At 38.9% G+C, this 22,989-nt stretch overlaps 3 protein-coding genes across 5 annotated transcripts; 1 reads left to right on the forward strand and 2 right to left on the reverse strand.

Annotated features, from left to right (window-relative positions):
• On the forward strand, window positions 1-6,830 carry LOC104425717 (GPI transamidase component PIG-S). The gene is made up of 13 exons (XM_010038499.3): window positions 1-250; window positions 361-1,048; window positions 1,669-1,753; window positions 1,923-2,012; window positions 2,671-2,744; window positions 2,841-2,925; window positions 3,021-3,107; window positions 4,796-4,926; window positions 5,201-5,282; window positions 5,382-5,429; window positions 5,763-5,835; window positions 5,928-6,031; window positions 6,356-6,830. Exons 1-13 carry the CDS (start codon window positions 94-96, stop codon window positions 6,470-6,472), a joined length of 1,821 nt encoding a protein of 606 aa, XP_010036801.2. The 5' UTR covers window positions 1-93; the 3' UTR covers window positions 6,473-6,830.
• Window positions 6,831-7,271: 441 nt separating this feature from the next.
• Window positions 7,272-11,995, reverse strand: LOC104425718. 2 transcript variants are annotated; one of them, XM_010038501.3, is made up of 7 exons: window positions 11,695-11,995; window positions 10,564-10,625; window positions 10,191-10,459; window positions 9,699-9,767; window positions 9,526-9,588; window positions 7,975-8,033; window positions 7,272-7,698 (listed from the first exon to the last, which is right to left on the reverse strand). In XM_010038501.3, exons 1-6 carry the CDS (start codon window positions 11,799-11,801, stop codon window positions 7,989-7,991), a joined length of 615 nt encoding a protein of 204 aa, XP_010036803.1. In that variant the 5' UTR covers window positions 11,802-11,995; the 3' UTR covers window positions 7,272-7,698; window positions 7,975-7,988. The 2 variants fall into 2 exon arrangements, with proteins under 2 accessions (XP_010036803.1, XP_010036802.1); XM_010038500.3 differs by having other exon boundaries at window positions 7,272-7,821.
• Window positions 11,996-15,790: 3,795 nt separating this feature from the next.
• On the reverse strand, window positions 15,791-21,772 carry LOC104425719 (UBX domain-containing protein 1-like). Of its 2 annotated transcripts, none has more exons than XM_010038503.3 (11): window positions 21,542-21,772; window positions 20,778-20,873; window positions 20,282-20,358; window positions 19,673-19,752; window positions 19,455-19,506; window positions 18,666-18,733; window positions 18,496-18,577; window positions 17,896-17,979; window positions 17,530-17,604; window positions 17,121-17,240; window positions 15,791-16,099 (listed from the first exon to the last, which is right to left on the reverse strand). In XM_010038503.3, the coding sequence occupies exons 1-11, from the start codon at window positions 21,699-21,701 to the stop codon at window positions 15,917-15,919; spliced, it is 1,077 nt and encodes a 358-aa protein (XP_010036805.2). In that variant the 5' UTR covers window positions 21,702-21,772; the 3' UTR covers window positions 15,791-15,916. The 2 variants fall into 2 exon arrangements, with proteins under 2 accessions (XP_010036805.2, XP_010036806.2); XM_010038504.3 differs by having other exon boundaries at window positions 20,778-20,878; window positions 21,542-21,771.
• Between the last annotated feature and the right edge of the window lie 1,217 nt (window positions 21,773-22,989).

Here is a 22,989-nt window from a genome sequence, read left to right on the forward strand (position 1 = left end):
AACGAAACGCAGCAGCTCTTGACTGAGAGCTTGAAGAAGAGCTGAAGACGGAGCTGGTCGAGCTTCTTCGTCTTCCTCTCTCCTGCGCCAACAATGGCGGAGATCGCCGAGTCCTCCGACACCTCGCCGGACCCTCCGGCGCCAAAGTCCGACCGGCGAGAGGAGTTCGATCCGGAAACCATGCGGAGAACCAAGCCCGGAGCGAAGCGCCTCGTCCTCACCCTCTCCGTCCTCGTCTCCTTCCTAATCGGTACGTCTTCATCGCTCCGAGCTGCCTCCGTTCGTCCTCGCTCTCGCGTCTCGTCTCGCCGCATCACGCGGTTCCCGGAGTCTCCTGAAACGATTTCTCTTCGTCCACAGGTTTTCCTCTCCTGTGGAAGTCGGTCGAAATCTACCGCGCCCCGCTCCTGTTCGACGACATCGATTCGCTGTCCAAGCGGATGGAATCGGAGCCTCTGCAGTTCCCGTGTAATTTCCGCGCGGTGTTCGTAGGGTTTGATTTCGGATCGGAGGATTTCGACCGCGCCGATAATCTGAAATCGTCGATTGCCAATCGGATGGACGGATTTGTGTCGGGAACTTCGCAATGTGGAACCTGCAGTAGCAATTATTCTGTCTCGGTGGTGATGGAATCGAACTCCCATTGCGTCCAGAGCCGTGGCGGTAGACGTTCATGTCCATATCAGTGTGGTGCAATTAGTTCCGTGGATTTTGCTAGTGACGATGAGAGCATTGACGGTTCATTGGAGCGTGTGTTGGGAGGAGAGTGTTCAGGGTTAGCCGGGAAGGTATACACCGTAGTGGTGGTGAATGAGGACGCGGGAGATAAAGCTGTAATAGGAAAGTACAGACATGCTTGGATTGTTGGTAGGACGCAGGAAGAGAAAGCCGTGGAAAATATTGCAGAGATTTTTGTTAAGGTATTCTCGAACGGTGGCAAAGAGGAAGGATTGATTCATGGGGAATTTATGCCTGTTGGAGCTGATGGGAGGATCGTGCTTTCTTTCAATTTGCTCAACACTGATCCGCAGGATTGGATTTATGATTGGTATAGGGATTTAACTCTCGTTGCTGTATTACCCACATACTATGTCATGCTTTTATTGATGGGTGTCATTTTTGCCTCAAATTTCTTCCTCACTTCAGTGAATTATGATGTGGAAGAGAAGATAATGATTGTTCTAGTTTGCCAGGATATTCTTATGATATCTCTGTGCCAAAGATTTATGTTGTGAATCAGCAGTTCTCAGAGCTGTCTGCCCTACAGTGGATTTCTCTGTCATTAAATTTACCTCACAAGTAGGAGACAACTTTTGCAGATGCCTCTTTAGTTTTTATGAAGCCTCATTGGTGAATTCCAGTGATCGAGCGCTTGGACATTAGTCCTATATATTTCAACATTTTAACTGATACGTAGTTCCTTCTTCTTTTTTTTTTTTTTGGTGTTTAAACAAATGAATTGAAGCAAAAAAATAGATATTCATATGGTGCCTGGCAGTTCTTTTGGATCATCACTGCCATGTTCTCAAATTCTTGGAATTCTCTTCAGAAACTGAATCTTTGATCCCAAACACTTCCCTTTTGTCGGTCCACCTGAAACACGGAACTTGTACATTGTAGGACTCTCTATTTACTGTTATAATTATTATTCATCCTGTTTACCTGCAGGGATTTTAATACGATAGAGGAGCATATGTTGTCCCCATTAGTTGAAGCTTTGGGACCTATTGCAAACATAACTGTGGAAAGTCAGGTGCTGGATCGAGCTCTTTCATATATGCATATATACTGAGTGCGATTCTCTAACAAAATTTAGGAGGCCTGTGGGTGTGAGCGAGTGTTGTGTGCCTCCGCAATCTTGTGCTTTGCCAATTTATGCATGATAAGAATAGCAGTGACTCACATTTGCTTCTAATTTCCAGGTTCTGTATCATACTCCAAAATCCTGCCATGCTTCTTGGGATGATGAGTTGAAAAGCTTCATCCTAAACACTGGTGATCTCCCATTCTTTGTAAGTTCATGTAGTTTTCTTCATTATCCTCCGATGATGATATGTGATACAGCTTGTAGAGAAACCCCAGATTCCACACTCGCTTTTAAGGGCTCTGTTGCCTAAAAAAGGAGTTTCCATTTTACAATTTCTTCATCCTCAACCCATCCGTGGGTAGCTGCGTTGGTTGAGAGTTCCTCCCTCATCGCAGAGATCGAGAGTTTAAAACCTGCAGTTGCTAGCGATTTAAGTGGGGGTCCTGGCGGTGGGTTGCTGGGCTAGTCTCCTCCGAGGTATAAGGGCCCAGCCCTCAGGAGCCGTTCGGGCATAGGGGGTCCGTGGTGGAGTCCTCGGTTAAAAAAGAAAAAAAAGATGCCTTTAAAATTATTACAATAGTTAATCTCTATGCATGTCGTGCTATGTAGAATGTACCATATCTGAATTGGTTTTATTTGCTGACTTAGGTTTACTGCACTGCAAATGCCTAAATTGATGCTTTGAAGCTATTAATAAAAAGGAAAGTAGAGGACATGACACAATAAATTCTTAGGAAGAACTACATTATTTTTAAACATGCTTTTGCAAAACTACATTGACTATCACAATAGATGTATATTTTTTCGTCAAAAGTTTTACTTTTCTGAGTATTCTTTGCTAGTCTCATTGAGCAAATCAACAGGTCAATTCAAATGAGTGGCATCTGGACACTTCAACTGCAGCTGGTGGGCGGTCCAAGGTTTTGCAGCTTGTGCTGTACGTTTCTCAACCTCTTTCTCCATTGAAGATATTGCAGCTAGTGAAACACCTTTTAAATGTTATGTTAGTCAAGCTTTTTCTCCTTGCTTGTAGATACATACCATCTGCAAAGGAGTGCCCTCTAAATTTACAGCTTCCGAATAGGGAGATCTCCAAGGCTAATGGATATATATCACCTGTCAGTTGTGAAGCCTTTGAACTTTTAATACCTTCTGTCCTTGTGTCATTCGTTTCATGGATTTGTCTGATGTCTTAAGTTCACCAATCTTGCAGATGTGGGGAGGTGTAGTTGTTTGGAATCCCAAGAATTGTTTGCAGGATCCAGAAAAGTACCCTGCATGGCACAAAATTTCACCTCAGGTATAGAGTTTTATTTTGAAGGTATAATATTTTTTTTTGTCGGTATCCTATTAGGTATGAAGCTTGGTTTTAACACGAGGGTTTGGGAAGGTGTCCATTTTCCAGAATAAATGTTGACATTACAGAAATGAAGATATAGAAAACATTAACGCTGGAGAAATTTGACCTGGAACCACAATATATGTTGCCACTTGGTTTTACGTGAGATTGGTCAGAGGGAGTTTGGGCTTTTGCCTGCCAAAGTGCATATTATGATATTCACTTACATTGTTTGTGTTTGTGCTTTTGTCTGTCCTTCTCACTTGTCTCCCTCGATATGTTCTAACCATTAAAATGAGTTATTTTTGTGAAGTTGCAAACCTTGTTTCCTTAAATCTAATTTCTTACTAGATGAGATAGTCAACTTGGCTAGTTTATCTTCCCTTGATATATGCTCTAGGCAAACTAGTGTTTACTTAGAGTATGTCCCAATTTGTAAGTATTATTCCAACGTTAACTCACCTCTGTTGAATCATGAAAACTCTTTTTTCTAAACATTCATGTTAAGAGCACAATATGTTCAAATCTATAAAGATTTCGAGCAAAGTCTTATTTTCTAAGATTTGTTTTTATAAAGCAGATGCTTTCAACTTAATATCATGCACATTAATAGCATTGATAATCAAGATTACTGCTATTCTCATTTTGATAAGGTTAGTTTACAATAAGACAGATTGAATACTTTGTTTTTCAAGGAAGTTTTACTATGTAATAGATTAAACTCTTATTTTGACAAAATATTTTTGCACATAATATAACTGGTTCTTTTTTAGTGTTAGAATGTTTAAATAATAAATCACGCTATCATCTGACAGCTTAAGTATCTATTGCATGCTTTAGAAGCTTTTAGACGCTCCTTCCATTCCATGCTTACTACACCAATTGTTGAGGTTGTCCCACATCTATTGTGGAAGGTGTTGGTGGTTGGTTTATAAGTATGAGGGAAAGCTTCACCCTTTGAGCTAATTTTTGGAGTGAGGGGCCTGACCACCCATCTCATGGTATCAAAGTTGGAGGTCTTGAGTGCGAATCTTTTATAAACTTCATTTGCCTCTTCAGTTAAATATTTCCACGCGTAGTACTAAGCAAGAAGACCAAACTAAGCACGAGGGGGACTGTTAGAATATTTTAATAATAAATCATGCCTTCATCTGATAACTTTGGTTTTTAGAATAGTTGACAGTGATTTCACAAAATCTCATATTAGGAAAAGGGCAATACTTTATGGGAATAGGATTTTTTTTTTTTTAGTGTCATCATTTGCTTATTTTTTTCCTTAAAAAATGGTAATAGAACATGCCAATTTTTGCAATTTTTAGGAAATTATCAATTTAGTCATAATCAACAAGTTTCCGTATAAATTGGCTTGCAAATTTTTTAAATTCAAATAAAAAGAATTGATATATTGATGTTCAGGAATTATTTGTCGAGTAATTACTAATTGTGCTGGTGGTGTGTGCTCTTGTTTTTCTTATATGTTATTGAAAACGGTAACCAATAATTAGATATCAACGGAGTCTCTTAATTGGAAATGCTTTACTGCAGCGAAGTGCACGTAAATATCTGGTTTTATATCAATAGATATATTGTTTTCTGTTTATATGCTTCTCTTGAGTTTTCTCATGCTTGGTGCACTTAGCTTGGAACAGGATCTTCAGAAGATATTTGAAGTTTTTGTGGCTCAGATACGTCAACTTATCGGTCTAAAATCTGATAACCTCTTTATTGGAACATCAGGCAGGTCCATCATGTTAGCTAGTGAGAAAGGCTTCACAGAATGGTAAGTCATGAGGAATGCTGTAGACTTGCGGTCTTAGCCTTCTTTATCTTTCAAACAAGAATCTTATACCAACTAAGAAGCTGGTGCTATAAGAAGCTAACCTGAGATGTATAATTCCTTGGAAAAATACAGTTATCTGATAAGTTGCTTTAGATTATCTAAGAATGGTACTGGGATATTCTTTTAAGAGGCCAGAACAAATGATAAATTGGTTCCAATATTTATCTGTGCAATACACATTCCTCTCATGGACTCAATTATTGTTTCTCTGCAGGGAACTGGATGCCTTGACTAGGCAACATACCTGTTTTAATCTACGGTCATGTGCTACAACCCTTAGCTCCCTCTCCAGACTGGTTTGTCCTCAGTTTGATTAGAACCTTTGATTTTGGATGTCATAGCTGGAGTATATGTTCAGTATAATTGCTTCAAGCTTGACAAAAGGGTTAATGCAGGTTCAATCCCTTCCTCGAATGATCATAAAGGATGAGATAGGGAAGCAGGTCAGTTGTCAAGCTTTATTCATCTGTGGGCTATTATTTTCCTAAATGGTTAACTCTTTCAGTGGCTATCATTCGGTATGCCAATGCTGGTAGATTTCTGTTATGGTATGCATGCGTCCGCAGAAAAAAATGGTGAAAGGATTTTGCTTGAGAAGTAATTTTTAACATAAGCGAGTTTTTGCGTCTTTTCTTCCTTTCTTTTTATTTCGTGCTTCCTTCCTTTGTTGGTTCTCTCTCTCTCTTTCCCCCTCTCTCCTCTCTCTCTCCATGCTTGTATAGTTTCCATTTTTCTTCTGTTTCAATCTCTCAATTCATACCTGTCATCCTGAGCAGGTTAAGCTTTCTATGGAAGCTGCAAAACAGGCTGAGAGTGATGCCTCCCATGGCATTTATGATGCTGCTGCTGGTACATTTTATTATTTAAGATAGGATGCGAAGCTGATGGGTTTTTTCTGTTTGCATTCCTCATGCTACTGCTCTTGCTCTCCCTGCTTGCAGTTTCCTCGAGGCAATCAAGAGCTCTAGCCGAGGATGCCTTTTTTCATCCATCTATTATGTCTATCAGCTATTACTCCTTCGAGCACTGCTTTGCTGTCTACTCGGTTGGTCATCTTGATCTCAGAAATCTGTTTCCTGACATTTTATAGCCGTGCCATATTGTTATTGTTTAGTGGTTTTGAAGTGGAGAATGCATGAAGCTGACATTCTTGGAACAGAGCCCTACATAGTTTTCCCTTGTGACCGAATTTCATAGAAAGCAGTTTTGGCTTGGACATCGACAAACTATGCATTGAATGATTACGGGTTCTGGGCAGGGCTTGAGAGGAGTCTTTGTTGAAGTTACCTTGAAAAGAATCCATCAGCATATTGCATTGCCGATATGATGTCTTTGAACATAATTTCTTTCATTCATTCTTGCAATGCAGCCTTTCTTCCTCCCGGTGTCCCTGCATGTCGTCCTTGCGGCTTTGAGAGAATGGAAGAGATATCAACGAGAAAATAAAAAGTACTTTGCATGGAAAGCCCGAGAAGACGCATCATAGTGGTGGGGCATTTTCTCTGACCTAGTAAATCTCTCAGTAGGAGCGTGCAGTGCACATCCTGAAATTTTACCTTCACAATTCGGGGACTTAATTCGAAGAAATAGCTTCTACGACAATCAGCAGTTCGGAGGTGAGAACATTACGGTGAGACCAAGATTTGTAGGACTTTTAGGAGCTTAGGAGCACAGGCGCAGAAGGCTTCGACCCTCAGTGACTAATTTACTAGCCTTTGGAGCTTAAGTTTACCTTTTCATGTGAGGTGTTTTTGAAATGTGAGATTGTAAATTGTTTTGTACCTCAAATACGAAGTCTTCAAAATCGTATTGACATTGGCGTTTAGGTTATCATGCTTCTGTAATTCTTCATGCCATCCGAGTAACCTTTCCGATTAAGTAAGGCAAGTGTATAAAAGCACCGGGACATCCTCCTCCAAGTCAAAACACAAGTCTACCATCACCATATGTCGATCTTCATGCCTTCATGTTGCAGGCGAGAATGTTTATCTGGTAGGATTGTCAATGGTGGCAAAGAGAGCAAAAGAGAGACGATAATCTATATGCCTAAGAGAAGATGCGCTGGTGGATTGTAACGTTCCAAGAAGCACAAACAATCGAGTATTCAGATTCAGCAAAAATAAGTAAATAGAAACTAATCAACTCTTGCCATTCACTTCGAGATTTTAACAATTGTGGGTGAATGACTTATACGTCGGTTCATCCTAATCGAGTGAATGTAAGTTAACGATCAGTCTCAATTACCAAGGATGATTGCATGCTCTCATGCATTCAAACAGCCCCAATAAAAAATCTCTTGTGAGAGATGTACTGTAAAATCCTGCTCGACAGTCAAAATCATATTCAACAGGTCAGCTTTTAACCAAAGAAACATCGATGGATCCAAGTTGCTACAAAGGATTTACATCTCCTGTCCAAGAATAAGCAAAGATAGGACCCCAAACAGACCATGGTTGCAGTTGGTTCTGAACAAAGAAAATTGATCACCCCATACTCATAAACCTGAAATACCACAGCATTGAAATTTACATCCAAACGCCTCCCCCTGTCGTATAGTTTCCAGTTTTCCACCTTTCCCTTAAAGAGTCTTTGGCCATCCACAACTGCAGAGCAAAATTTCCAACCTCCGATGACTGCAACCACCTGTCCTAATCGAACCACACAATAGCTAATGGATATAGCGAGAATAAAGCAGAAGTATAACCTTTACACCTGCAATGATGAATCATCATTACATTAAATCAGAGCACTTGACAATGCCATCCAGTTCTTCACATCTAATATGAAATAGAAACAGAAGTACGCATCTCCCCTTTATCCTCTCAGCGAAGGATCCTAACCAAACGAAGCCCCACCAAAATCAGAAAAACAGAAATTAGAGAAGGAAAACATTTTAAAGACCTTGTAGATTTCATTACAACAGCGGAAGGACAAACCAACCATCACAAAAATGAAGTTGCCAATGAGATCCTGGAAACAATCACTCACCTTATCCAAGGGAACTAATCTTTAGATTCCAATGCCAAAAGTATCTTTTTCCTTGGACCCTGAAAAACCAAAAGGTCCACAACCAACTGAATTATAAAGAGAAGCAGAAAATATTCCAAGTAATTTACTAAGTCTGACCAAAGACCATAGGACTACAACAAAGAGCCCGCATAATCCAAAAAATCCACAATATCCATCTATATGGGAAAGCCTGGGTCAATCTGATCTCTTGAAGAATAGCTTTTCTAATGTCATTCCCAAACTAGTACATCTGTGTCACATTTATCCAAAACTAATTTTTGTGTCACAAAAACTTCCAAACCGGTGCACTGGTGCCACACCTCAAACTAGTTTTTGCATCACAAAAACTTCTAAATTGGTACACTGGTGCCATATTTACACCAAATTAGTTTTTGTGTCACAAAAACTTTCAAACTGATACACTTATGCCAAATTTACTCTAAACTACTTTTTGTATCACAAAAAATCCAAAATTGATATACCTGTGCTGGATGTGCCCTAAACTGATATACCCATGCTACATTTAACCCAAACCAATATACCCTTTCCACATTTAACCAGAACTATGGTAGATCTGATGGGGGTAGATGTGGCATAAGTGCATCAATTTGAGGTAAATATGACACGGATATATCAATTTGGGATTTTTTGTAACATAAAAAATTAGTTTAGGATAAATGCAGTACAGGTTTATCGGTTTTGGGTAAATGTGGCACGGGTGTACTAGTTCAGAAGTTTCTGTGAAGCAAAAATAAGTTTGGGTAAATGTGGCATGAGTGTACCCATTCGAGATTTTTGGTGATATTAACCCTTTCTTACAAGTTATGGTTGAGCTAATTTAAGTCGGTTAAAAAAATTGGTCATTATCTCAAAATGCATCTATGAAGGAATATAGATGGAAGCACCATGGACCAGCTCAAATATGAAGAAGATCAAATACAGCTATTAATTTACACATGCTTAGCTGATGAACATTCTACCCTAACAAACTAAAATGCAAACAAAAAACGTTTGTTGTAAAATTTATTAAAGAAATGGCCTTTTTTTTTTTTTTAAAAGAACCAGCCAAATAATTTCATAAAAACTCTCAAGTGCAAATTAGCAATGCTCTTGACAGAGCATTCTACTGCATCAGGGCTGAGTGCAAAAGATTCAGAAATACATCTAACGATTTACAAGCAATTAAAGCATCTAGCAAGAAAAGATGAACGTGATGCTGCCAATGGACATGGGAGAGGCTCTCTGAAATAGTTTAGAAGAGGAGTAATATCTATACTCATCAAGTTCAAAGTAGGGAAAAATCTCCTACTCAAGGACTTCAAATTCCTTAGCTACCTTATTTGCTGGAGATTATGAAATATTGTGATTTTGGTCCTTCTAGAGATTATTGGCAGGGAATTTGAAAGTCAATCAAACAGATGCAAATACAACTCAGACAATAATGCCACCACAATTATCACTAGTCAACTAAGACTCCAATCCCACACAAAAATAAATAAATAAATAAACAAGGCTCCAAAAGTTATGTACCATTGGAATTCCCAAAGCTTTGAGATCCTCATCACCCATATGTAAAAGAGCCGTCATGTCCACCTGAAGAAGCAGATAGAATTCTCATATAGCAGAACGCCAAATTTAAGATCAATAGTAATTAACAAAATAGAATCTCTAGCGTATATGCTATAGACACGGTATTCACATACTTCTTCAGCTTGAAATGTAATTGAATATTTTTCAAGACCCAAAGACCGCAATAAACCATCCACGCCAACCTGCAACCAGAAGAAAGAAAAATCTCCATGTAACTGCAACTTAAACAAGAAAGCATATGAAACTACAACAATGCTTCCCTAATTTCTAAATCACCATCACAATCAATTAGATGTCAAGAAAACTGAATCTCCATTTTCCTGATAATGACAGCAATGAGAAAGAGAAATGGTCTATCCAATACAAATACAAATGATAATCATGTCTAACTCAGCCCAAATCAAAATCAGATGCTGTATGTAGCATCATCTCTGCAATTTCATGTCAATGTTCTAAGAATATAAAAATGTGCATGATCCCCCCAATTTTATGATCATGCAGTGCAACAATCAGACTAACTGTCCTAACACATATGGCAAGGTAATTGCCCCTTACAGCCCATTTAATACTAAGCATGAGATTCTACAAGAAACTATAAAAGATACCTTCTGTTTCTTGTTCGGAACTGGGTTAACAGCTTTTTTGGTCTCTGGCATAGGAGCTTCAACAACACTTCTCCTGGTAGGTTTAGTTGCCTCTGGTGCCAACTTTGGTTTGGCTGTGTTATTACTTGTTGGTTGGGAACTTATTACACCAGAAAGCTTTTCACGAAGATCTCGCACACCGGAAAAAGTCCCCTTTGCACCTTGAGATGCTGGCTGTAGACCCTTCCTCTGGAGCTTCAAACGCAGATCACGGCCCTCGACCCTGCGATCTTTGCATGCGAGTACCACAAAGTCAAAATCATAAGAGGACCATTTTTTAATAGAATAATAGTAGAAAGACATTTTTCCAGACTGATATGATCTTCTACCATACTTGAAATCTGATGTTCATCATTGTTGTAAAGATCATGTTCCCACTTATCGTCTTGCCTCTGCCTGCAGAAACAAGGCAGCAATTCAATCTGCAGATGTTCCTTCCAATAAATTAAGACATTTGAACCAGGCAAAAGCGAACAGTCAAAAGAGTACCCTGAGCAACTATAATTGTGCTTAGAAGTCCATAATACACAATTACTATGCTTAAAAATCAACTTACAAATCCCTATAACTAGAGGGAAAAAAAAGCCAGAAGCAATTGTAAATGGGCAATATGCTCCTTTAGCAGTTTACCAAAATGGAAATTCAGAATTTGTGTCTTTTCTTCTTCAGTAACAACAAGAGCTTTTATAGCAAAAGGGCACCAGGAGGCTGCCACAATGTATCAGCATTTGCACCATAACAAGTAATATATGTATATTGTTCCCAGAACTATAGCCATCCATATGATAAGAAAACACATGCCATAGCAAAGATGGCTTCAACCATGTGCAGCAAGAGAAAAAGACCTCATGATCATCTTATTTTAACTGTCCACTCATGAGCTCTGTACTAATGGAAACATATCTCAGGCTATATAGAAGTGCAACGCTGACTACTCTAGCACTTATAGCTCAAAGCTGAAAAAGCCCCTTCCTCTTTCTCTAGTTGAGCTCAGCCACTCTTGACCAATCACTCTGGACCTGAGGCTCTGCCACTAAACTCAACTAATTCCCATTATTTCCCCAGCAAATCATGTACAGGCCCTAGCCTTTGAATTAATAAACTATAGACAAAATGGCATATTTATATTCATATGCAATTTTTTTTTTTTTTTTTTTGGAGGCATTCAATTATCCACAGGATTGTAATAGCTCATGAACTAATGAGCAAAACATTTACAGAGCCGAAACCGCATCCACGCACGAATCCAGCGCAATTCCAGTCATCTAACGAGCAACAGAAACCATAAATGCTGCCCAGCATCTATCAACTACGCTAGAAATCACGAACACCGCCCGAGAAAATTACAAGATCGCAGGCGGAGGCGCTGTTCCTCAACGAGATTCACTAGACAAGCGGGACAAACGCAGAAGACAGACCGTCCGCCGAGCACAACACGTAGTATAGGGCGCGCGAGATGGAGAACCTCTTGCCGGTGATCTGATGCCGCCTGGAGGAGTCGGCGTAGGAGTTGCCGTTGAGCCGCTCCCTGACGGACCTCTTGCCCTCGGCCTCCACCCGATCGGCGTACATTATCCCCCTGCCGAGCGAGCTGCTCCGGACTCCACGGTACGGCACCGACCCGAAACCCTAACCCTAACCCTAGGCGGGAGCCGGATTCGCTTCGACCGGAACCTGAAGAGGTGGGAGGGAGTACAAGGAAGATGGGAAAGGTTCGGGAGCTTTGATGGCGTCGGCGTGAATGTGGTTTTTGGTCTTTTTGATTTGCCTTTTGAATCCGAGGAGATAATGTTTTCTCCTATTATGGGGCCTTTTCTAATTAGCAGAAAAAGAAGGAAATTAAATTGAGAAAACAAGTAATATAATGGAATTTACTTTTTCCTCGTACCTTAAGGCCATGCTTCTAGACGTGTCCGCAGGTTGTAGGATGGATCAAGTATTTTGCCCTACGTTAAAATTTACTTGTGCTATTAATTAAGGTTATTTTATTTTTGTTTAAACTTCACAATTAGATAAGAAAATACCCACACATTCAATATAAAAAGAGTTAAGACCATGAATAACTCTAAACTAATATATTTATAATAAATTTATTTCAAATTAATTTTTGACCACAAAAAAATCCCCAAATAAATACACTTGTAGTAAATTCACCTTAAATTATTTTGGTTAAATTTTATTGTCAAATTGTCGAGTTATATAGCACAACGTGGTTGTGGTTTTACCTTTTATTTGTCATAAATGTACCTTAATCCAATTTAATGAAAATTAGTAATTTGTAAACTTATCATAACCGTACAAAATTATGATTGTTGAGGTGTGTATGGTAATATTTTTGCTCTTGGGAATAATTATTTTTAGAAATAGTTTTTTATGTATTTATTTATTCCCTAAAATAGTTTTTGAGTAAAATAATGCATTTGATAATTATATAAAATTTCTATTCCCGAAATAAAATAAAATAATGTATTTGATAAAACCTACAATTTTTTAAAATATTTTTTTTTTCCATTTTTCCATCTTTTCTTTTTTCCTCTCTTTTTCTCCCTCCTCTAGCTAGTCATCGGGAGGTAGTGGTGATCGCCGGCGGACTAGTTTAAAGAGGAAGAAGAAGAAGAAAAAAAGAAATGAAAGAAAATGAGTTATTCCATAAATTGTTTTCAGGAGTATGATATTACTTTTTCTACTTCTTAATTCTATTCTAAATATTTTCCCTAGTTAGATTTCTATTATGGGGATTAATTGATGTTATCAAATGGATTTATGTTCTTTTTTATTTTAAAAAAATAAAAGAATAGAAAAAATGAATAAAAAAGTAGAAAAATAGAAATGTTATCAAATGGAGCATAGACGATCAAAAAATTAATTTGGGATAATTTTATCACAAATATAATGATTTGAATGTTTTTATATTAACTGATATAAAAAAGAAGTATGAAATATAATAATGTACATGTTTGTACATGTTTATATTGCCATTTATTTTAACTTGAGAAAATGACATCAAGAGTGTTATAACTTTCGTAAATTCTCATTTTAGTACTAAAACTTTTAGAGCGGTCATTTAAATGTCACTTTGAATTAAAAAATTCATTTAAATGCCATCATTGATATGAGGAATTGAAAAATCTCAATTGACATTATTTTAAAATAAATAGCTCGACTCCGTTGGACTTAATTATTTATCCAAAGGACACCAATTTTTATTTTTATTTTTCAATTTGTGGAGGATTCCATCTAAAGAAGAAGAAGAAGAGGCTGATGATGATGAGGTGCTGATAAAGATGAGGAAGGCAATGAAGACTGGGATGTAGAGGTTGATGACGAAGAAGAAGATGATGAAGTTTTAAGAACCTAACGAGGACGCCTTGCACTTGCTTGTTCTAGATTAACGAATTGGGGATAAATTCTTTAAATTTAGTTGTTCTTCAAACCATTCTCCCTCATTGTCCTCTGCTAGGCATCGCTCATTGCCCCAGCCCACGATGTTGTCTCCTTGTCTCTCTCCTCAAGGCTCGCAATGTTGCAGATTGTGTCGCGTCCCTGGCTGTGGACGACACTAGGTCTGAGGTTGCCCGTGGTCGCAAAGCTCGATGACCTCGGACCAACATGAAGAAACCTATCGAACTGGCGTCGTTGAAATTCGAGCTTCTCAAAATCGATTGAAAGTTGCAGCCATCGAGCCAGCTGAAGTTAGAGCAGATGGTGTTTAATCGGGACTTTATCTCGCAGATCTATAGCTAGCTAGCGTTAGAAGCAGGTGAAGACAAGAAGGAATACCGGAAGATGAATAAAGAATTTGATAAGACGGTTGAGGAGTTCCAAGAAGCAACTTAGCATAGTGGCTTGATCCATAGTCGGTGAGGGAGAGCGTTGAAGAAAAAGATGCGCAGGCTTTCTTCCTCAAGGATGGTACATTATTTTAAGCTGCCATATGAATATCTAGATTTTTTTTTCAGAAGAGTTCCAAGGAGCAACTTAGCATGGTAGCTTGATCCATGGTTGGTGACGGGAGTGCTGCAGAAAAAGATGCACCACTTCTTTTTGGCATATTGGCTTAATCCATCGTCAGTGAGGGGGACTGTTGAAGAAAAAGAAGCACCGGCTTTCTTCCCCACGGATTGTACATTCTTTTAGGCTGCCATTTAAATATCTAGATTCCTTTTTTTTAGTAGAGTTCCAAGAAGCAACTTAGCATGGTGGTTTGATCCAAAGTTGGTGATGGGAGTGTTGCAGAAAAAGATGCGCCACTTCTTTTTTTCCAAGAATTCTAGATTCTTTTAAGTTATTATAAAAATAGCTAGATATTTTTCTCATAGGATATTTAACGAAAAGTATAGAAATGCATGGTTAATAGATAAACCACATCTGGTATTCTTTAGAAACATCTAAAAAATCTAATATGATACTTCTTTGGGGATGTCTAGGATATTAATGTAGAACTATCTATGAAGATATTCTTTATAGGAATGTCTAGGAGGTAGAGCACCTCCTTGCTAAGCCTTGCTTGGCTCCATAAGCGAGCGTGTGAAAAGTGTGCTTGGCTGGGTACGTGTGTTCTCCCGAATCTTGTGTCTTTCTCAGCACGTGGTACGAGAGTCACGCTTCGGCACTCAACAGTTCCATCAGAGTTCATCTCTGTGACTACTAAGTTGCCAGAATTCTGTTAAGTGGCTGAAGAACTCGGTGACGCCCGGTCAACACGCCATCTGAGCAGTGAGCACATAGTGAGATTTCCTGCGCTGGTCGGCGTGAAAATGCTTCCATTAGCAAGCCAAACATATTTTGTATTGTCAGTATAATTAATTGCTGTACTACATTCCAAGATACCCACTGTCGGACCCTGTGGTTTTGAAGAAACCGAGCACTTAATTTCCGTCTGCTGAGGTGAGACGGCCATCTTGGGTCAGTCCATTGCCGGGCTGGATGGTCTCTATCTGTGCATGTCACAAGAACATGAACGGGAATGATGACAATCTTAACTGCAAGAACAGATTCAAATGACCGTATTTCGGTACCCATTATCAGAAAAATATCAAATTTGCTTCTGTGGTCGAGTTCTTGATTTTGAGCTATATACGGGAACCACTGTTTTTTTTTTTCCATCTTTGTTTAATAGAGAGGAGAATGTACACTGAAATAACTTTAAGAAATGTCTTGGTGACCGTTTGCTTGGCGCAGTAATATTGCCGTGGAGAGATTTTTTTCACAAATGGAAGTCGTTCAAATCACACGTTTGGCTCAGGCACACCTTGATTCAAACCCCCTTGGAGCACATTCTATTTGCATTATATCATGCCATGATTATGTTGCTTGTCAAGATAGCCACCACTTATGAACTTAATAGGATTCTGCATATTTTTCTGGTTTTCCCTTTCCAGGTGCCGCATAATTTCGTTAAAGTCACTGGTCGGTTGTAGCCACTGTGGGGCTCCTGCCATGATCGAATATCAGCTTCCAAGAACAGAAGCACATCGGATAACCGTTTCTTATTCCAAGTTCGATATGTGCAAAGAAAGAGGGTATACTGGACTTGCGTAGGAGATAGCAAAGAGGGGAGGTTAGAATCATAACTCCAGGTGAAGAAGTACTTGGTCAAAGACCTTGCATTTTCACTTATACTCATAGAATCTTCATATATACAAGACAGCTTCTCCGACCAACAAATTTAATCCCAATAAGTTCATTCACTTCTGAAGAAGTCCAAAGAAGGGATTGTCTAAAGCTGACTTCAACTGAGTCCCAGCTAGATTAAGCACCGCCAAGTCGACCTTGTCACGTGGAAGAAACAAGAACTTGCCGTCATCGGTTTTCTCGAATCCACAAAGCTCGAGAAACTCGACACCTCCTTCCAGACTTCCGACTCTACTCTGTTCAATATTCAGGACACGAGAAAATGATTACCTAGTATTAACCAATGATGCGCTGACCCTGGAGTGCCATAAGTTGGCACCAAGGGACACTTAAGTGCCTGAAAGTGACACTTTCAAAATCGGAGCAAAATGAATCACTTAAGTGGCACTCGGGATAAAATCTAGCCAAAATGTTGACGCGGAGATTTTCCGACAAAGTGAGTGCAAAACAGCGTCACTGACGTGGTAAAAAAATGATATAAAATTATTTAAATTTAAATTTAAATTTAAATTTATTTAAAACATTTAAAAATAAAAAATGTTAATATTCAAATATTAAAAATTAAAAATTATTTTTTAAATTATTTTTTAAAAGGGGGAGGCGGAGGGCTTAGCCTCAGCCCTCAACCGTTGCTATCGGGAAGGGCTGGTGACGGAGGGGGAGGGTTGGTTGGGCCCTGGTTAGGGGTCGGCGAGGGTTGGCGGCCCTCGCCCGGTTGGGCCAAGGGTTGCCGCCCGCCGAGGCAACCCCTAGCGGCCGGCGGCCCTTGGCCTTGGCGGCAGCTGAGGGCTTCTAAGCCGCATCTTTTTTTTTTTTTATAAATATTTTTATTTGTATTTTAAAATATTTTAAGTAAATTTAGTTTTAAATTAAATTTAATTAATTTTTACATTATTTTATTACAACGTTAGCACCAAAACGATGTTGTTTTTGCATTATTTGGCCATGTTAGTATGCAAAATGACATCATTTTGCACTTATTTTGCCGGAAATTGCACACATCAACATTTTGGCCGGATTTTGGACGGAGTGGTATTTAAATGATCAATTTATTTTCGAACGTGACATTTAAGTGTCACTTTCGTAACTTTTAAGACTTAAGTGTTCTTTTGTGCCAACTTATGGCACTTCAAGCGATCTTTTGCCATCAACCAATGAAACATTAGAAACATGGCTCGAACCATATTCCAAACAAAATTAAGCATATGTTACCCAAATTCCAGAAATAATAAGTCTATATTTTTCAAGAGATGTTACCTGGAATGCGGGATTACTTAGGCGGATCCTTCTGAACTTTTCATTGTCAGGATTCTTCATGACGTTGCCCACATATATCAGGAGTGTTTGAAAGGCCCTTTCAACTCTGGCGTCTTCATCCTAGACAAACGCCCAGAGACATAAATAAGAAAGTTGAAAAAAGAAGAAGAAAGAGTTGGCGCTATCTTTTCCTGGATCATCAGATGAAATTTTTGGAGTTGTCTCGGGGTATAGAATACTGAGAATAGCATTTACATGAATAAAATCAATCACTTGACGATCCATAAAGGGAGTGGGAATATGCATTTAATCTAATATGATTTTGTCTGGAAGCTGGGTTAAATGGTGAACGCTTAAATAGTATTGGATCTTCTTATCACCAGTGTTCACGATTGACCGATGAATCTACCTTATGTTTGCGCTTCAAAGACCTCAAACAGTCTCCGATCTGACCAGCGTTGGTAACAGAATAAACACCTGAAGTCTGCATATTAACAAGAGAGATTTAGGCATCAGCTCAACTTAAGCATTCTTGGGAAAATGTTGATCAGACTCGTTCTACGTACAATGCCACTTGCCAACATCAATTGTAGTACACAAAATATGCTCCGACATGGTTTTATTTTGCCTTTTTTGTTTTTTTTAAGGGGGGGGGGTGGAATGGTTATGGCCCCATGCAGGCTCACGTCTTCTGGAAATGTAGTTGGCATAGTGTTACAGTTCTAATACTAAGTAAAGTGCATTTACCCTTCTATTTGCCAGAAGGAGCACGTACCCTTCTATTGTCTTCAATAGGCAACGGGGGTTTTAAAGCGGCAGGGGTTTCTGATGGCAATCCCAGCATCCGCCTTCTTTCTAACTGTAAAGCAACACAAAATAAAGCCTTAATATCTGGTAAGATGTATAAATTAATCCCTCTCATGAAAAGACAAAGTCACAAGAGGTCTCGGTTATCATTGGATCAATTCCACACACATAGAGCCACTAACAAAGGGAGTGATTAGGGCAATCTCTGTAAAAGTTGCAGCATCGAATCCCACATTAGATGCTGCCTACATGTCCTCCAGTTCCTCAACAGACTCGTTATCTATGTTAGAAAAGGTCATCAGTTTTTGACTCAACCCCTGATTGAAATGTATTTTACCCGACAATCTCTTCATTCTCTTCACATAGACATAAATGTGATTAAGGAGAATGGTTCTAAATGCAAGAAATGACAGAGAAAATCAGTAGTTCCTCTATGATAAGACATTGTGAGACCTTTCGGAAGAATGCATTTTGATCTAGAATATATCTGGGAAACATTTCAATCAAATTGTTCATTGACATTCCAAGAGCAAAAAACTCGGAGTCTTAAAGGCAATGCAAAAAAAACCTTGTCATTCTGCAGTTTCTGCAGAATTCTCTCCCTAGCTCTTCGCTCTTCATCTTTTTCTGCTTTCTTTGCTGCCAAATAACTGAAACAACAGTGTCAAACGCATTGTTTGAAATTGACAATGACTTGGGCTGTAAGAATTACAACTTGTCATGGTGAGTGGATCAAACCGCTTTCTTTCATTGTCTTCTGCTTTTGTTTTTGCTTCAAGAAGTTCCTTACCTGCTCGAATCCTTTCCTGCAACAAAATTACAACTGGGCAGATCGAACAGTCATAGTAAAATCTGATGCACTTAATGTAATTTCCCGTTAACATCAAAGCAGACTTGCCTGCTATCTGCTCCTAAAAAGGAGGTGTCATTTCCTCTTAAGTTCCAAGATGACGCTAAGCACCACTAGATCATCTCACAGAGAGGCATAACACAACGTATCTATTCTAAGAGATGCAAACGTAATTATGCACCCTGGCCAATGGTCATGAGCGTTGCCAGTGAGCAGATTTGTTGCTAACCTTTATGCTTTGTTTGGGAACTCTAGGGAAAGAGAAAATGGGATGAAAATGCCCCATATATTAAATTTTCCCGCCACAATCTTCTCTAAATTTAAAAAAAAAAAATTCTTCTCGACTTTCCACTCAAATTTTCATTACTCCCATTTTCTTTACTTTCCCAAACATAGCCTTAAAGCTCTTTAAAGAAACTTAAGTTATGGTATAACTATACCAACAAAGGATGTCAAACTCGTCATTCCATAATGTGAACGAGCAAAGAAGGTCATGGAAATTTCAGTATCTTTTTTATGGGCATGAAGGTATTCTCTACTTGATCAGGATAGAATCAGAAGACAATTGATCGCAGTCAGTCATATCTCCTAAAGGACAACTCTTGCATACATGTCTTCATTGTCATCAAGTTGTCGCCATTTGTTATTACAACCAAGCCACACTTGTGTTGCTGTACCTTTTCCTTTTCTCTTTGAGAGTTCTTCTTCTCCTTCTCCTCTGCTTGATCCCTGAAAGCAAGAAAAACCCCATCATCAGGGAAAGAGGAAAAAATTAGAGATTTAAGCAAGATCTACTTCATCAGTGGACCAGAGGACAGAAAAGAAACTAGATTCACAAATGGAGAGGAAAATTTGTGAACTGTAGAAATTGAATGGTGGAGGCCTTAAATCATACTGTAATTCTTGTGATCTCATTGTCATTTCTTCAGTCACAAAAGTTGGTTCGGCACCTTCAATGTCAAGGTCGACTGATACCTAAATATCAAGAAACAAAAAACCATTGCATAAACATTAGATAAATGAAAACTCAAGCAGGTCTCATTAAAATTCGCAAACACATGAACATGTCAATTGTAACTATGCATTGATGCAGTTATTTTAAATCTTGGCACTGAAGGGATCTCCCCATGAGCAGCGTACGACAATATCTAACAAACACCTTCAACAGTTGAGAACTCCATAGTACATTGAACGTAAACCAAAGTTGTCATCTGTTTGACTTTAGAAACCCGCTACAGAAGCTAGGTAAAAAAGATCAATTTGACTGCAATTCATATAGTCACCTACATGTTTGCCCTATCTTCTTGGTACAACAATGATGAAGCAGGTAAAGAATTTCTCTTCCAAGGAAACCTCAAGTTGGATATTCTCTAAGAGAAGACAAAAGTAAACAACAATATGGCTCTGTCATCATAATTCTCATATTGCTTCCCACCATGTGAAGCACCAAAAGTGAGAAAATATAGCTACACATTCTGTTATTATGCTTTGACAGAGACAGTACCCTTGGCATCTGATCAACATCTGGATCGTTTTGATGGTCGAAAATCCAATATATTGCAGCTTCAGTGTTGGAATTACCTGAAAGGAAGGGGAAAATGCAAGAAGGGTTCATGAGGGCCTCATATATGGGGAATCTCCTTCCTTCAATTATTGGCTTAAAACTTTCTCTAGAAGACTTTTTTCTTTGAAAATCCAGGGGCATGAGCACAGATGTCAGCTGCCTGGAAGGCCATGGAACACCCTGCAGCCCCACGAACTGGTTAAGTTTAGACCTTTGGCTGGAGCAGCTGACTCTATACTAGAGCAATTTCCATGCGGTTTGTGGGACTTGAATAGCTGATCCTCAATTCCTGAGCTGGAAATACTCTAATGCCTCAACCGATTGCGCCAACCCAGGGGATTACTTTCTTTCAAATCTTAATATGTACATATTGAGAAACATTCAACTGAAAGCTCACAAGACTTCACATTTGCATGCACAGTATGCGCAGAATCACCTGAAAAATGAAGTGCCCTAGTTGCGCTCTCTGGAGAGAATCCCATAGCTTCAAGTTCCTCGAGCATTTTCCGGTTTACTACTGGAACAGGCATTGCTACACTAAAAAAAGGAGACTCATAATGGAAAGAACACATCCGCAAAACCCTGTACCTAGAGATCACCTTCCATCTAGTCTGTTTAGTTGGTGGAATCATCTCTGAACTTCACCACAATCTTGAACGTTACGTACATCATTCAGAAGAAAAAATAAACTAAACGATGTATAGCCCATGCAGCTACTTGATTCACTAATGCATAAGCTAGAACAATCTGCATGCTCCAATCAACTACCCCAAAAAAAAAAAAAAAAAAAAAAAAAAAGCCCTTTTCCATTTTCTGAGTTTTGCACTGACTTGTTCTTTCAGATTGGTTTTTGCGTATCATACTAATTCCACCTTCATAGTCCAACTAAAAAGTATACCATGCACGCCACGGCTAAGGGACTTGAAGGGATTTACTTTATCTCGACCTGACCCAAAAGAGTTACATTGAGAGCAAAACGAGACCGGAGGCTGAAGCATGGAGTTTTGTTCGCATTACCAACTTGTCGATCTCTTAATAGTATTCCTTCTTAAAATAATAACCTTGAACAGCAACAAAAGAATGAAACTGAAATCAACTCTAACCCTTTTTCCTAAAAGCAGAATCAACGCGTCAACAAATTTAACAAGAAGCATTCTTTAATCAGGACATAAACCAAAGAACGAGAAGTAAGAAATTTACCCTTCTCTTTGACTCTTGAATACTGCAACAGCAAGTTGATGACAAAGATACGTGGAGGGGCTCCCTGAACCTGCAAAGCCCAGCTCAAATATGGGTTGGCCGAAGAAAATCGAGAGAATGCCCTGATGGGCAAGCTATTTACAGTGGGAAGAGGCACCATTCCAAGATTCTTGGTGAATTCTAGTCTAATCCTCGGGAATTCTAGACTTCTGTCAAAAGATCGGTTCTCTCTACTTTTGGCAGTTTGTTCTGGTCTCATGGATTCTTTGCGCGGTAGTTGATGTCTGTTGGTTGCGCAAGCAAAGGATCTTCCTTTTCCTTCGCGCTCCTTTTTCTTCGCGCCTTCCTGGACAAAGGTCCTCCCTTGTTTTAATGCAAGTTCCGGTCCAGCTTGAGTTGTTTGACGGTACTCCATCCAAATTGGGCTTGAGCTTGGAAAATGTTAGACCCGAGCAGCTTTTGAGCCCAATTGTGCGATCATATTTCATATCTTTTAGTTATTATGTACATCTATAAATACATAAAACTTAAGGGTGATTGGTTTTCGATTCCCAAGGGACCGGACCGGTCTAATGAAACTGGTCATTGATTTTATTTCATGGTTCTATTCCGATATCTTATTGTCCAAAGCATGACCAAGAATAAATTTGGAGCTCGAGACAAATGTTATGCTTCAATCTGGATCTTATTGTTCAATAACAGGCTCCTATTTTCTAGAAAATAATAAATTAAACCCATTGATTGTGAAGAAATAAAATTAAAAAAAAAAATATGTGTAGTCAATCTAGTATGATTTCCCCTTGAAATAAGGAATTAGACCACCCGAACAGTGGTTCCTCTTTAGGAATCGGGAATTAGACCGATACTCCCAAGAACAAGACCAATTGACAGGTTTCGTTTGGTCCAGACAATTTCTGATTCGGGCAATCTGTTTTGTGCACACCTGTTAAAATTATCTACTTTTTAACTAGAGTATATTTTCAAAATTCAAGCTCGAGCACGAGCTTGAGCTCCGGTTCAATTCATGCTTTGCATAAAAAAACTTTTATACCGTAGAGTTGAGCTCGAGCTTCACAAACTTAATTGAGTTAAAGATCAAAGCTGTCCAATATTATTTGAGTTGAGCTTGAGTGTATCAACCCTCGAATATTCTAGGGCGAGCCGAGTTCGGAATATTGAATCGTGTCGACTCGGTTATGCCACTAGAGTGAGCCGGATAATGGTAGAGCCATTAAGCACTAAGACCCGAGTAATGCACATCATACGAAAAGTTATCTATGAAATCGATAGACTAATCAAAGTCGCAAGTACGTCGCATGCATTCAAAATTTTAGACAAGTGGGTCATGTTCGACATTCAATAAAGAGTCCATAATGTCGTTATATATATATATATATATATATATATATTAATTTTTGTAAACCGATAACATACATAGCATTATCTAA

The sequence above is a fragment of the Eucalyptus grandis genome, chromosome 11 (assembly GCF_016545825.1).
Source record: "Eucalyptus grandis isolate ANBG69807.140 chromosome 11, ASM1654582v1, whole genome shotgun sequence".
Lineage (NCBI taxonomy): Eukaryota > Viridiplantae > Streptophyta > Magnoliopsida > Myrtales > Myrtaceae > Eucalyptus > Eucalyptus grandis.

What these genes read in the sequence shown, in the direction of transcription:
- LOC104425718 (XM_010038501.3), bottom strand. Translation starts at nt 11,801, where the DNA reads ATGTACGCCGATCGGGTGGAGGCCGAGGGCAAGAGGTCCGTCAGGGAG. An exon ending in CATCAGATCACCGGCAAGAG is followed by an intron (nt 10,626 to 11,694) that starts GTTCTCCATCTC and finishes TTGTTTCTGCAG; the next exon opens with GCAGAGGCAAGACGATAAGT. An exon ending in TGATGAACATCAGATTTCAA is followed by an intron (nt 10,460 to 10,563) that starts GTATGGTAGAAG and finishes TCGCATGCAAAG; the next exon opens with ATCGCAGGGTCGAGGGCCGT.
- LOC104425717 (XM_010038499.3), top strand. Translation starts at nt 94, where the DNA reads ATGGCGGAGATCGCCGAGTCCTCCGACACCTCGCCGGACCCTCCGGCG. An exon ending in CAGGATTGGATTTATGATTG is followed by an intron (nt 1,049 to 1,668) that starts GTATAGGGATTT and finishes GTTTACCTGCAG; the next exon opens with GGATTTTAATACGATAGAGG. An exon ending in ACATAACTGTGGAAAGTCAG is followed by an intron (nt 1,754 to 1,922) that starts GTGCTGGATCGA and finishes TCTAATTTCCAG; the next exon opens with GTTCTGTATCATACTCCAAA.
- LOC104425719 (XM_010038503.3), bottom strand. Translation starts at nt 21,701, where the DNA reads ATGGTGCCTCTTCCCACTGTAAATAGCTTGCCCATCAGGGCATTCTCT. An exon ending in TAGGGCACTTCATTTTTCAG is followed by an intron (nt 20,359 to 20,777) that starts GTGATTCTGCGC and finishes CCTTCCTTTCAG; the next exon opens with GTAATTCCAACACTGAAGCT. An exon ending in CTCAAAGAGAAAAGGAAAAG is followed by an intron (nt 18,734 to 19,454) that starts GTACAGCAACAC and finishes ATTTTGTTGCAG; the next exon opens with GAAAGGATTCGAGCAGGTAA.